At 40.8% G+C, this 15,277-nt stretch overlaps 1 protein-coding gene and 1 long non-coding RNA gene across 2 annotated transcripts; both read left to right on the forward strand.

Moving 5' to 3' along the window:
* The first annotated feature begins 5,840 nt into the window (after nt 1–5,840).
* LOC116708281 (uncharacterized) lies at nt 5,841–7,948 on the forward strand. Its single transcript, XR_004336634.1, has 5 exons — nt 5,841–6,136; nt 6,767–6,842; nt 7,077–7,123; nt 7,383–7,450; nt 7,542–7,948. It is a non-coding gene; the product is annotated as an uncharacterized LOC116708281 (long non-coding RNA).
* A 95-nt stretch (nt 7,949–8,043) lies between these two features.
* Nucleotides 8,044–14,826, forward strand: LOC116708319 (uncharacterized). Its single transcript, XM_032546216.1, has 6 exons — nt 8,044–8,451; nt 8,827–8,998; nt 9,077–9,190; nt 9,330–9,456; nt 13,171–13,245; nt 13,781–14,826. Exons 2-6 carry the CDS (start codon nt 8,927–8,929, stop codon nt 13,999–14,001), a joined length of 609 nt encoding a protein of 202 aa, XP_032402107.1. The 5' UTR covers nt 8,044–8,451; nt 8,827–8,926; the 3' UTR covers nt 14,002–14,826.
* Nucleotides 14,827–15,277: the final 451 nt, after the last annotated feature.

A 15,277-nucleotide genomic window follows, 5' to 3' on the forward strand; every position in this document is an offset into this window, starting at 1 on the left:
TTATCTGCCATTATTTATCTATAATCCATTCCCTAACATTCTTGTATATTCTGTATAATCTGTATAATCTGTGCATATAGCTCCCATATTTATATTTATACACAATATCTATATCTCTTGCTATAACCCCTTATAGTCCATACATACATAGTCTTGTACATCTGTAAATAAATATTTATATCTCGTAGAGCACTTCTGGATAGATGCAAACTACATCTCGTTGCTTGTACTTGTGACAGTGCAATGACAATAAAGTTGAATTCCATTCTATTCTATTCTATTCTGTGAATTACTGACAACATGTCTCTTAATTTTGTTTGTGAATGTATGTAAATAAGCAGTTAGATTTAGAAAACCGCATCAACGAATATCTTCTCATGGGTCTTAGCCCTGCTGGGGGCTCAGCACCCCTCAAAGTCAGATCCTAGAATCGCCCCTGGTGACCAGTCCTCCCGTCTCTAGTCCTCCGGTCCGACTGCGCCGTCCTCCAACTCCAACACCAGTAACCAGCCCGGGTCCGTCCGCTTCTCGTCTCACTGTCTCTGGCTTATCCTTCTTCCCGGTCTGCACGCTGCTTAATTAGATGCAGAACACCTGTACCGCTGCAGTGGGGCGTCTCCAGATGTACGTGGCACGTGACCTCAAAACAACCAATCAGAAACATGCAACACAACAACCCAAAAATTTAACCCAACTAAGTCTAACAAAAGTAGATAACTTCAAAATATAACAAGCAATCCAAAACAGCAATATAAGAAACATAAATTAACTCAAACAGGAAAAACGAGGCCACATTACCACATTTGCACCGACCCAACAGCCCTGTGGCACCGGCGTGGAACGTTTCTCTGGTACTTGAGGCGCCAATGAAAGGGGCTCCCATTTGAGCCCCTTTCATTGGCGGACCTCAAATGGCTCTCACTGAAGACGGCGCTCCTTTTGGAGATTGGTTTCTGCAGAGCTTGTGGGGGAATTGTCACCCCAGCTTCCAACAGGGAGTGGAAAACTGACTCAATTCCTGACTCAGCCTCTGGTTAGGGAGGATACTTTTATCTAAAGGATAATTTAGCTGTGATGTGGACTGGTTCCTGACCTTTAATTAGTTCCACATTATATTTGGTACTGGCCCAGAAGTACTCTGGCACTCCTGAAAGGTCAGAAGTGACGTCAGAGGCCAGTCGGTTATTGTCACCAAGTACTCATTTTATTGGCATTGCTGTCAAATGGAAATTCATCGTTTCTCTGTACATTCTCAGAGAAGGAGGAAAACAGATGTTGTCTGAGTGCCACTGCAAATCATCACCCATAAAGGCCTTGAAAGCCAGTGGGCCCAGAGATTTCCATCTGTCCTCTGGATGTTTTGTCAGGGAAATGTGAAGAAATGATTCAGGGACTGAGAAATAAACTTCTTGAGTTCCATGTGACAACACCAGGAGAAATGATGTTTCATCAGGCCAACACATGTGTGTGACATGGAGTGATGTGGTGGATGAGATGAGGAAGTCATCTCCAAGTTGATGAGTGGGATCAGTTGTTACTCTTACTGTCCAGTGCAAACGCTGTTGTGACATATAGGATGCTGTTGGAGGCGCCCTGTCATGTGCTTTTCAGTTTGCCTGTCATACACTAACCACTCAAAAATGTAGAGTAGTGTAGGTATGTTCAGGAATGATGTTGCTGCCTCCGGCTATTTACAGACTCTGTGGCCTTGTGGAGAGCATTCAATTTGAAGGAACATTTTTAGAATTAAATCCCTGGCCAGTAAGTTAATAGGACAGTTACTGGACAGCAAAAATTGATGTGAGTGCATGGATCCATCAAAAGGATCCACCACTGTGAGAGGTTTTGTAACTGGTTCAGGGATAGTTGTTCCTGATGCACCAGTTGAGTGAACGATTTTCCCTGACAGAGGAGCTTGTGGGAGACATTTTTTTCATTATTAAGGATTGAGTAGCTCCAGAGTCAACCAAAAAAAAAAAATCAGTGTTATGTCCTGCAATTTGCACTGTGAGCATGGGTAACACCTGATGAGCATTTGAGGAAATTTTCATATAAGTTCTCCATAGTTTTTGTTTTTGGTCCTTTTTTCTTACTCTGGCTTCCTTCTATAGTCCAAAAACTTGACTTTAAAAACTTTAAAATTTAGTGTAAGCCATGGCACAGAACTCTTCATTGTGGTAAAATCACTTTACCCAGAAAGCAAGAGGGAGACCACACAATAAAACCACAGTCCAGAACCCAAGGGAGTCATGACAGACATTGAGCTAAATGCATCTTTCTGACCGGGAGCTGACAGAGTGTTATGAAGATGATGCTTTGGAGCGTATGTTTCAGAAGCGCATCGCAAACTTCTGTAAAAATGGCAAGTTAATTCCAGTTTCCATTACATACCGCAGACAGAATTAAAGAGAATGCAGCGTTTATCCATTTAGTCTAAACAGAGGAGCCGGCAGTTGAGGAAACAAATAAAGGTGCAGAATTAGACCGTAACATGAGATCTAATTGACAACTAATGCGGACGCGGCTCCGCAGGTGCGAAGAATTAAACTTGACTCACTCTGTGATTTTAACAAACGGAGCCGAAAGACATTACCCTCCCACGCCCAGAAGGAGAGCGGCGCTCATGAGGAGCACAGCAGATGTGACATCTGTCCGTTTCAGGGAAATGAAACCGCACAAGAAAATCCTCGTAAAAGCGCAACGCCAGGACCGCACAGGATAAAAAGCTTGCAGAGTTCAATTGATCGGTTTGAATCAGACAGATCCAACTGGCTGATGAACCAGCGCAGATTTCTCTGCAGGTGCAACCAGGAGGAATTTGTGAGGCTGTGCGTTCAGACCCCAGGAGATGAAGTGCTGGTAATTTAAGTGGAGTCACTTAATTTAATTTATTATAAGTTATTGGGGCCACAATCAGTGTTTTTTGTCACTATGGAGAAAAAGTTATTTGTGTTCATCTGCTTTATGTGTGATGGGATCCGGATTCACGGTTCAACTTGGTGAATATTAACTAAACCACATAAAAAATGTGGCTGAATAGGCTATGTCAATATGATTATAATTTGATGGGTAAAAATAGTACATGACGGATTCTTTTTATGCTGTCCGTCAAAATGACGGACAACAAAAAAGTCTAGCGCGACCTCTGGTGAGTGCGTACAATACACTCATGGCTTTAAAGGCTATGTTAATGCCAGCCCCCACTCACTATGGTGAACCTACACCAACATACCACACATAGAAAATGCATTTGGTCAGTCCGTCCTCAGATTCTTTAAAGATCAAACTACACCCCCCTGAATATGATTAATTCTTTCAGAGAAATCTTGCAGATCACAATGAAGTGTTTCTTGTTTGTTTTTTTCCAGGGAAACACAGGATTGGAGCCTGTCAGAGCTCCATGGTTCAAAATGTTTCCTAAAGACTTTCTCTGATGGTAGAGGCTGATACTGGTAAAGTAATCTAGCAGGGGACCATTACTCCACCCATATTGACCTTAATAGATGGACAAGACGCCATTAAACACCCCTCCTGAACTTTGGCTCCCTTTATGGTTCACCACTGAGCTTAAAGGTGAACCTGCACCAACATGCCACATATGCAACTCAACAATGACCAGTCTAGGCTGGTAGAGCTACAAATGACAAAAGGCTTTGACTTCCACTCAAAAATTTGTTATAATGAAATGGAAACATAAAAAAAGTTTGGAGTGTTGGAGCCAATCACCCAAGAAGAATGATCAGTTCTCTTCCCCATCTATCAAAATTAAAGCTTTTGGTTATTTAATAATTCATGAATATGATTAAATCTAAATCTGTCAGGCGATATAAATAACTTTTGGCTTTTGACTCCACATTATCCCCACGGAACACACACGAGCCGTGCTAAATGCAAATGAGATGCCAACGCAGGTTTACAATGCTTCCCCCGATTTACTGCGCCTACTTCCTCACACAGCATGTCACTGTCTTTGCTCCAAAGCAGGACAGCTTAAAAACAGTTCTTTCATACAGATCTTCCATGATCTGTATTCCATGAGAATACAGTTCTCATGGAAGAACTGTATTCTTCCATGAATACAGTTCTTCCATGAATACAGTTCTTCCATGACCTTATAAAGGTTTGGCTCATCTATAAGTGCAACAACTTCAAACACAGATGGGAGAGAATATGTTAAACATGAGCCAAGAAAGTAAAATTTGTATTCCCTAAAAAATTATCGAAATGTTCTGATGTCTTCTTTTTTACATGACCAGATATTTTCCCAAAGGTTTCAGTGAGTGTTAGAACTTTTGGACAGAGACGACCACAGAACTACAGAAAGTCGACAGCAAGTCAGACAGACGGATACGACCAATGAAATTATTACAAGCTGCAATGCAGCTGCAAACTCAGACATTTTGAGACAGAAACTGGATGCAATTACTGTAGAACAACATGGATTCATCAGCGCTGATGGAATGTCTGCATTGTTTTTTACATAGTCACGAAGATCCTCACCACTCCTGTCTGGGTTTTTCATTGTATTTACTCAAACTAACAAACAAGATATAGGCCTCCTAGACTGTGGTTTGCATACTTATTTATAGACATACTGAACTAGACATTGTCAGTCCACATCAGGATTTTTTCTCTCAAAACAGAGCTCTCAAGAAGGATTATGCAATTGTAATCTCTTCAAAGGGATTGCAAGGTATTCCAGCTCTTAATTCTTCCCAGTTCACAGTTTAAAGGGTTTTTACAGCACAAGACTTGATGCAATGCCAAACCAAACAACGTGTCTTTACAGTACTTAATGAAAGAAAACAAAACAAAAAAAGTAGGATTACAGGGGAGTAGGGAAAGGATCTGATTTGTCACCTGTCCGCAATGGGATGATGTACTTACTGGACAGTTCACCTGGTTACCAGGGCAACACAGAGGCACACCGGACCAACAACCAAGCATGAACAATCATACCTAAGGGCAGTTTAAAGAAAGCGCAGTTTATCTGACTGTCAAGGTTTTGGACTATAGAAGGAAGCCAGAGTAAGCAAAAAGAACCCAAAACAAAAACACCATGCAGAAAGACCCTAGACTGACATTCACACCCAGTACCCTCTTGCTGAAAAGCAACAATTGTTACCAAGTGCTCCACCTTTCAGCATCTTACCACAGTACAGTCATATTGATCTTTTGAAAATATGGCTTGTATCAATAAAGACATGAGTTTGATTTGATGGGTAGACACGTGACGAACATTGCGTCATTTTGTTTGATGATCCCTATCATCAGAAAAAGTTTTAAGGAAACACTTTGAACCATGGCGCTCTGGCAGGCACCAATCCAATCCTTGGTTGCAGCTGCAGGCAGCCAATGGACTTGAAATTCCATAGAGTGGGTATTTGGAGCCAAATGTGGCTTTATGTCACAAAGTGCTATGTGGAATATTTGTTGTAAAAGATCCTCCTTCTGCATAGCCTTCAGTTCCTGTTATTCTGGAACTGAATAGCAGCTCAGTTCCAGAACAACTAAACTGTTCCCGTACTGGTCAGCTCTTCTGCTACCAAGAGCTTTTTGGTGCCCATGACCGCTCTCTTTCTGACCTTCCTGTGATTGTACAGGCACCAGGCCCAGTTACCGAGGCCTTTCGGGAATACCATAAAGCGGCTGCTGGTAACTGGAATGGCAAAAATGAAAGGTCCACAAGCTGTGCGGGTATCGGGAGCACTGTGACGTTAAGGAGAGGGGGGAGCAGCAAATGAACATGCAGCAATATTAGAAAAAGGACAACCCAGCTGGAAAAGACGTGAAGCAGAAGGGCGGGGACCAAACAACTGTTTGTGCAGGAGGAAGCGGCATGCGCCACAGTAAAAAATGTGGTGTTCATATTTCAGTGTTAACCTAATTTAATCTAAATAGAGTATTTATAACTATATGGAGTGTAAATCGGCTCTGACATTGGAGTTAAAAGTCAGAGTAAAATGCTACATTCACGCAGTGAAACTTTTGACTCCGTCAAGTGTCAATAATGCGCCAGTAAAGATTTTTGGCAAGAGGAGGAGGAGGAGGAAGAAAGGAGACGAAGCACCAGTTTTCTGAAGTTGGTGAGGCTGTTTCCATTTTGGATTCTGAACGGAGTTGTGCTACAGAAAAGGTAAGTAACTTTTAACAATCCGGTGTTGGTAACTTATTTTGATATTAATTGTACTGAAGAATTATATTATAGCTTTTGTCGTTATCCGTTAAATATGTTCGCAACTATTATGCGTGAGTACTAGCGTAGCAAATGGTTTTGGCACCATGGTTTAGTTTGTTAGTGGTGAAAAAACCCTTCATGTCTCATTTTTATATCCGTTTTATTCCGTTGTTCACGTTCAGGGCAGCGGGAGAAAGCTGTATTGTGTAGGACGAGAGCCGAGGGTTAGCCCTATGCTAGACAAGTTGTCATCTCACAATATTTACTCAGTTTTTTTTTCTGAAGGCTGTCAAGGTAAGAATACGTAACTGTTATAAATTGTAATAGCATTAATCACTGTGCCTTGTGCCATAGGCCCAGATTCCGTGGGTACTTCGGGGTCGTAGCACCCACCGAGTCACGTTAGCATGGTTAGCACCATGGATGTAGCAGCTAACAGGCGCCATGTTGCTTGTACAGATTATGTTCAAGTGTATCGGGAATATAAACTCAGTTTTCAAATGGCATTTACTTTGAAGCACATTTATTAATTATTAAAATGTGTCTGTCATGGTTGTTTATTTTTGTTATTCTTTTTTTTCCTAACAGATCATGGTTTTGTTTGGTGGGGAGCAGAAGTACGTGAAACTTTCTGACCTAACATTTGATGCATTTGTGAGAGAAGGTTGGTAAAATAATCTCACTACTTTTTTCTTACATAAGAAACCCATCTTGCATTAAGTAATTTTTTTCTTTAGAAATAGTTCATCAATACTTCTGACATGTATTAAAATGTTGTACTGGATTGAACTCACTGGCATTTTGTAAAATTAGTTGGGTTACTCTACTTATTTCACCCTTTGTTTATCAGCAGTAAATGTTTTAATTTTCACTTCTTTAATATTTCCTTCTGCTTCAGTGTGCCTGAAATTCAACATTCCAGAAGGCAGACAGCAAGATCTGAAGGTATATGACCAGTCTGATACAGAAGATGTAGATGTTTTTGAAGAAATAGTGAATCAGTCACCTGGAACCTTTCGATTTATGTTGAGCAACAAAGATTATCCTGGTAATCACTAACAATTCATCGATGTATTTATAATTATTTTAGAAGTTGTTTTGGGAGTATTAGAGTTCTCCTAAACAGGTGCAGGTGCTGTTTTACCATCTTCAGTCACATCTGATGATACTATTATTCTGAATTTCACATTGTGTGACCCATCAGAAGACGAAACCACTGCTGAAGGAAGCCAACCTAAAAGGCCATGTCACATAAATTATGTGCCGCAAGCGGTAAGCTATTACATTTAATTTAGCATTGTTTATGTACTTTATAGGTTTAGTGGTTGAAGAGTTTTTAAAAAATTTTTCTTTGAAATTGAAGTTGATTGAAAGAGTCTCAACAACAAAGCCTGGTGGTGAGCATATGATGCAAGAACTAAATGCTTGACAGATGCAACCAGAAGACAGATGATAAACATCCTTACAGCTGCAATGACAGAAGCACATGGGTAAGAATCATACACTTAGACTATAAGGAAACATTTTGGTTTTGAATTGTTCTTCATTATTTTTTCAAACATCAGTTTAGTGACTCATTGTTTGATCATATATCAGATCATCTCCTCCTAAAGGTGTCAGAGTGATGTATGCTCAGGGGTTCGTTGCCCTATTTCCCTATCTGGAGGACCCGTTTTCAAAACATGGATATGTTAAATGGACTGAACTTTCCAGTCATTTTTGACCACTCAAAGCGCTTTACACTAGAGTCACATTCACCCAGTCGCACTCACAAACACACACACATTTATAACACCGATACGCAGATCGGTAGGCAATTTGGGGTTAAGTGCCTTGCCCAGAGGCACATCGACATATGGCAGGAGGAAGCTGGAATCGAACCTACAACCTTCCGATTGCAAGACGACTACTCTACCAAAGAGCCACAGTCGCATTCAAAGAAAAACTGCAGAGGAAAGGAGTGCCTCAGGTAGCAAATCTCCCAAAAGTAAGTTTTCTCAATAGTGAGTATATGTAAAGTAATGTAAAATCTGTGGCTGGGAGTTAGAAACAGACAAGGCCATGGTCAATCCATGGTTTTCACTGCTGACAAAGTGCTGTGAGATGAGGAAGTGGAAGCAGCTATTGCTGTTTTGAAACACTCTGCTGATGATGACACTGTCTGTGAGAAGATGAAGACTAACTTCCATTACCGTCTTTCAATGGTCAATGATGAAAAGAAAGCAGCAAATGTGTTCTCTGTCTTTCCACGGTTTCTGGACACACCAGGACTGGTAAGACGGCTTTATCTCTTACACTACTAAAATATTCAACAGTCATAGGAGTTTGTCCTGTAACCTGTGTATTACCAGTTTGAACCCCCACTCTTTCTAAATCGTTATGTCCTTGGGAAAGACTCTTCACCTGCCTTGCCTGCTGGTGGTGTTCAGGAGGCCTGGTTGCACAAGCACAGGGCAGCATTGCTTATGTCAGTCTTCCCTTGTGCAACTGTGGCTTCAATGTAGCTCACCAGCATCAGCGTGTGAATGACTAAATGTGGTGTAAATCACTTTGGGGTCCTCTGGACTTCAAAAGCACTGTACAAGTACAGGCCATTTACCCTTTTATCACTGTGTGAAAGAGGGTAAATGGGTATTTATGCATTTCAGATAGAACAAGATTTCAGACTTCTGTTTGGCGAAGGCACTGCCAACAAATATTTGGAGAAGTGGCCCACCAATCTCAAATCCAAGGTTATAAAGGAAAGCCATGGCCTGGTACCCACCACTGAGCTCTTGGATTTATTGCGGAATGCAGAGTTGGCTGCTGAAGCTGAAAATGGTATGTTGGTCCTCTAGATAATTGTGACAAATTCTTATGTTAGTGGGATGATGGTAACCGGAAGCTGTTGGTCTGTAGGTTGGGATAGTGACATGTCTGCTATTTTGCTTACCACCATCTGCACAAGGACGAAAGAGGCCGGGTAAGATGTCTGCATCTCAAGCAGTGGCTCACCTCATCAGATTTCTAAAGGTACTGCTAAACAGTTGTTTAAAGATAAAAATGCATAATTCAGTCTCTTCATTTGTACAATTCAAAATTTGATTCTGTCTGATCTTCATTCAGAAATTTGTCACTAATTTGTCATGTTTTTATTTATTTTTTAATGTAGGTTGGAAGTGTACAGCAGCATCTTGAGAAAATCACGCAGCGTACCCAGCCCTACCTCCTTGCCCACGGATCCATCCAAAGCAGTATTCACACATTCTTCATTGTGATTGACAACTATGCTATTCCATGTAAGGCAGCATGTTCAGTTTTAGCTCTTGATGAGCTCTTTAAGGCCGATTATGTGTTTGGTACGTCATACAGTGCTCCCCTGACCAACTTCGTCACCTTTCTCCAAACAACTGTTTACAACATAGATGTTGGAGAAACAAAGGAAACACCCAGAGTTGAGCTCTAGAACGCTCCATTAGTGTGACATATGTACAGTAACTTTTCATGAACATTTTCATGCTTATGAAGTTACTAAAATGATGCAAGGTTTTGTTGTGTTTGATGTCATCCATCTATGTCAGGGGTCGGCAACCTTTTCTACTCAAAGAGCCATTTGGGACCGCCTCCCAATAAAAAGAAAGCACTCGGAGCCACAACCCATTTTGACGTCATATATATAAAACCTATATGGTTTGTACAAAAATCGATACTATGTTGCGTTTATGAAATCAACGAACTGCTGCAGAGAACACAAAATTTTATTTCTGCATGTAACAAAACGCATTTTACACTTTGTTGATGCTCAATTTCAAACAAAACACCCTCTGTCTATTTGGGTCTTTGTATTTAAGAAATAAAAATCAAAACTTACTCAACCCGCACTGAAGGAAAAATAGAAATAGAATGCAGTCACCTGTCCTCCTCTTATTCAGGAGATAAAAATCAAAACTTATCCAAATATTATCCACCGGCACTGAACGAACCAAGCTAACCAAAAAATGCGCAGCCTGCTTCTGTGTCCCATCGTGCGTGTGCGGTCACCTGTCCTCCTGAATTAAAAAAAAAAACTATTTCACTTAACAATATATAGTTATGTATTTATATTTGACTGTTATATTCCAGACAACCACGCACACATATGTAAAACAATAGCTAATTAAAATATTTATTTTACCTGGTTAATGTGATTTTTGCTCCCGAACCTCGCCGCACAGCGTCTTCATGTCAGGCCTGTAAGATGTCACCTTCAGCTTCAAACAGGAGTGTAAGCTGACGTCTGTGAGGCGTGAGCGGTGCTTGTTTTTAATAAAGTTCATGTTGGAGAAGACCTGCTCACAGATGTATGTGGATCCGAAGATCGCAAGGACTCCAAATGCATACCTCTTCATGTTGATGTAGCTGTCGGGGATGGCATTCCATGTTTCGAATACAAGTTTGTCCTGTTTGGGAAGGTTTGCAACTTCGCTCCATTTCTGATTCTGAGCGAGAAAGGCCTTCTGATGGCACACATTTTCAAGATCAGCTGTCAAACTCTTGAACTTTGACACCCAGATGTCTTTGTCGGCGATGTCGGCCAGTTCCATCTCTAGATCAGGTTGACTTGCACCTGGAAATGCAGTCACATTCAACAGGGATGGATCGATGCTTAGAGGAGTGACAGGGAAAGATAGTGTTTTTTTCCTCTCTGAACTCACAGAATCGTTTCCCAAATGATGCTTGCATTGCAGTGATTGCAGATTGCAAATACTGAGTATTTATCACATTCCCACCTTGTCGGTATTCTCTCAAAGAGGGGAAGTGATGCAGTGCGACTCGCTGTAAATCCTTGGCCAACACTGTTAGCTTGCGCTCGAATCCTAGCACCTCTTCCAGCAGGTGCAGAGCTGTGCCTCCTTTCCCCTGAAGAGATGTGTTCAATGTGTTCAGGTGCGCTGTCATATCGACCATAAAGTGTAGCTTTTCCAGCCACTCTGGCTGTTGCAGCTCTGGAAAGGTGAGCCCTTTGCTGCTGAGGAATGTTTTCACCTCTTCTAGACACGCTGCAAAGCGTTTCAGCACTTCCCCTCTGGACAGCCAACGGACTTTGTTATGCAGCAGGAGATCAGAGTACTTGGTGTCCATCTCATCTAGTAATGAGCGGAACTGACGGTGATTTAAACCTTTTGCCATTATTTTGTTGACAATCTGAATGACAACATCCATTACTTCTGTGCATTCCGGAGGAAATGTTTGCGCACACAGTGCTTCCTGATGCAAGATACAATGGAAAGTCAGCAATTTTCTATCCAGTGACTTCTGGAGTAAAGTTACAAAGCCCTTCTGCGCTCCTGTCATGCACGGTGCCCCATCAGTAGCTACTGACACCAGGTGAGTGGTCTTTATTTCTTTATTTCTCAAACAGTCCAATACAGCCTCACATATATCCTCCCCCCGTGTTTGGCCTTTTTGCGGTATTAAATCAATCATTTCTTCCTGTGGCCCGGTAGCGCTCACGTATCGGCAGAACAACGCTATTTGTTCAATGTCATTTTTGTCTTTTGACGCATCACAGGCGATTGAGTAGGCCAATGCTGAATTGATATCTTCAATCTGCTGTCTGGTGACGTTTTCTGCCATCTTCACAGTTCTGTCCTGGACAGTTTTGGCAGAGAGAGGCATGTCTTTTATTTTCTGCAAAATTTCATCTTTGTTTCTGAAGTCCGACAAAAGATGTTCTGAAATCTTAACAAATGTTTCTTTGAGATAATCTCCATCTGTAAATGGCTTACCATGCTTGATTATTTCCTGAGTAGCCACGAAACTGGCACATGTAGTGAAATTTGCGGTCTTAATCCACTTCTTGAAGTGACTCCTGCTAGCTTCAGCCTTCCGCATCAGCTCCGAAACGGCCTTTTTTCTCTCCTCTCCCTCGGGATATTTTTTAGCAAAGACAGAGTGTTTGCTCTTGAAATGTCTTTCAACATTTGACTTTTTGTTGTTTGCCAGTCTTTCGCCACATATTAAGCAGACAGGTGAACCAGTTTCATCAGCGGTGAAAGCAAAATGATCTGTCCACGTAGCATTAAATGTTCTGCCATCTTCAGAATGTGTCCTTTTCTTGGATTTATTCATGATGTATCTTCCAGGCAAGGATCAAAAAGTCAATAAATCAGTGCGCTAAAAAAAAAACGCGGTCTGCCAGACATGTGGGGTACGTCAGGAATGCCTGTCGCACATCGGCGGACATGATGTATATTTTGGGTGCTAAAAAAGTTCAAAACTTTTTGTTTTAATGTTACAAGTTTACCGTTATCTTCAGATTTAGAAATTTATTTTAAAATGATTTTACTTTATAATTTTTTAATGATTTAATTTTAATAAAATATTCTATTTCCCAAAGTCACTGGGAGCCACAACGGAAGGACGAAAGAGCCACACGTGGCTCCGGAGCCATTGGTTGCCGACCCCTGATCTATGTTATCCAAAGCCCTTTGACATACAAATGTCATATGAAGCAAATGACACTGCTCTTTTTGTTGTCCCATATTGCTATCTTTGGTGAACATTGTTTTGAAGATCATTAAACTGACACTGTTACAGTAATTATGTCACTGGATCATAAAGTTGAATAAATGTCACTATGAACTTATAACTTTGTGATTATTGTGATTGGTAGATTTTATGAAAGCCATATAATGCTAAATTTTAGCATTATATGGCTTATGTGTAAAAAAAAAACAACAAATGCGCAAAAAAAAACCAACACATTTTTAAGTAAATTTAGTGTAAAATTAACTCCATAAAATAACAGTATTACTCTGGAGAGTGTAAACAAACAATAGTGTTAAATAATTTGACTCACTGACTTGTTGATTTTGACACTAAAATGAGTAAAATTAACTCTGAAAATTTGACACTGGCTATAGAGTACATTTTACACTATTTTCGAGTGGGACCAAATATTATCTGAAACAGTTAAATTAAACTCTATAGGTGTTAAAATAACACCTTGTTTTTTTACTGTGTACCTGCAGGTCAGAGGGCCACAGGAGGAGGGGAGAGCTACAGACAATTCACGGCCAAGTCCTGCAACAACCCAGGATCTAGAGGTAAAATTTACTGTAACCATGGCACACAACTCACCATGGTAAAGTAATTTTACCACGGTGAGAACCACAAGCCAATGGCGTGTGTTCGACCACACTCAGTCCCAGAGAGCAAGAGGGAGACCACACAATCCAACCACAGTCAGAATCCAAGGGAGTCATGATGACTAAAAACTAATCCAGGCACTAGAGAAAAGGGAAACCACAAAACTAACTATGAAACTTTGAATGAACAAGGTTTGGGGAAGACACAACTCTGAATGAAACTGTAGGAGTCCACAGCACGCAGTCTCCACAGCTCAGTAGAAATGTGTGTGAATCTGTGAGCGCCACGGCTCACGTTAATGGAATATTTTCCGTATTTGACCTTTTTTTTAAAAAAAAAAACGATGGAAAAGTTTGAAGACAGTCCTTCATTTTGCCATGGGCAGACATTACAGACTTTACGTGAAGAATTCACCGCAGAGGCAACTAAAATAATCAATTTAAAAAAATCCTTTCTGAATATAATCTCATGGACTTTTTTTTTAATTTTCAGGGAAACACCTATTTTTGACTGATAAGACTGCAAGAACATTTGTAGCTGCAAGCATCAGTGGACAGCCCTTGCAGTTCAGCGCCAATCTGACCGTGTGGCGACAGCCCCAGCACCACTCCCACATTTCAATCAGGCTCATCTGTGTTGCACCTGTCAGCAAAAAGGCAGTTCAAAAGGCTTTACATAAAAACATCATAACATCATACAATCACCAATTATGAAAATCCGTAACAGACATTGTATTTTGTCAAGTACCATCATTAAAATCACTCAAACGCCACAAATATGTTGTTCACTGTTCTATTTATTACGGTTGAAAAGCAACTCTAAGGTGTTTTTTTAGTATTGATTTAGAGAAAAAACAGTGTTTCAGCTGTTTTGCAGTTTTCTGAAAGTTTGTCCCAGATTTGTGGATCACATAGAACCTGAATGCCGCTTCTCCAAATTTGGTTATGGTTCCTGGTGACGCAGTGCAGACCAGAACCAGAAGACCCGAGAGGTCTGGAAGGTTGATACAACAACAGCAGATCTTTAATGTATTTTGGTGCTGTGCTGTTCAGCGATTTATAAAAGTAACAACAGTATTTTAAAGTCTATTTTCTGAGCTATGAGAAGCCAGGGTATGGATTTTAGAACTGGGCTGATGTGCTCTATCTTCCTGGTTTTTCTGAGAATTCGAGCAGCAGCGTTTAGGATCAGCTGTCTGATTTGGTGAAGATCAGATGATGTATCAAGGAGATATAAATAGCCTAGGGGGACACAGTTGAATCTAATTGCAATATTATCAAATTGTCCTTCTTAGAAGTTGGCAAAAATCAAAGGTTGGTGCAGAGTAGGGGCAGATATTATACGTTTAGACTTCTTTTTCCTCCCTTTCATTCATGATTTCCTTTAGTCATTACAAGAACTCTTTGTATTTGTTATTGAGTGAATGAACTAAAGATGAAATCAAATGTGTAGAGTTCTGGTTTGTGAAACCTTTTGAAAACGCACAGATGCCTGGAACCAAGCTACATGCAGCAGCCTTGTGACTTCTGTAGCTGTACAGGTAGTTTGTAATTCTGTTGCAATATTTTGTAAATTTATTAGTCATGGTGTTTTAATTATTTCAGATTTTAATTTAGAGTGGAATATTTGTTAAGGACCTCCCAAGAAGCAGGCGGCCACGAGGTAACTTTTTGTTAAAATCACGTGTCACGGGCATGCCGTGGTGGCGTAGGGGTTAGCGCGACCCATATTTGGAGGCCTTGAGTCCTCGACGCGGCCGTCGCGGGTTCGACTCCCGGACCCGATGATATTTGCCGCATGTCTTCCCCCCTCTCCTTCCCAGTTTCCTGTCAGCCTACTATCATATAAGGGACACTAGAGCCCACAAAAGACCCCCTGGAGGGGTACAAAAAAAAAAAAAAAATCGTGTCACCTGTCACTCTATAAAATATCTCAATCTTTGTGTTTTATTTATGCAGTTTTCACGGCATTAACTAAACAGCCCGTCTA

The sequence above is a fragment of the Xiphophorus hellerii genome, chromosome 18 (assembly GCF_003331165.1).
Source record: "Xiphophorus hellerii strain 12219 chromosome 18, Xiphophorus_hellerii-4.1, whole genome shotgun sequence".
Taxonomy (NCBI): Eukaryota; Metazoa; Chordata; class Actinopteri; order Cyprinodontiformes; family Poeciliidae; genus Xiphophorus; species Xiphophorus hellerii.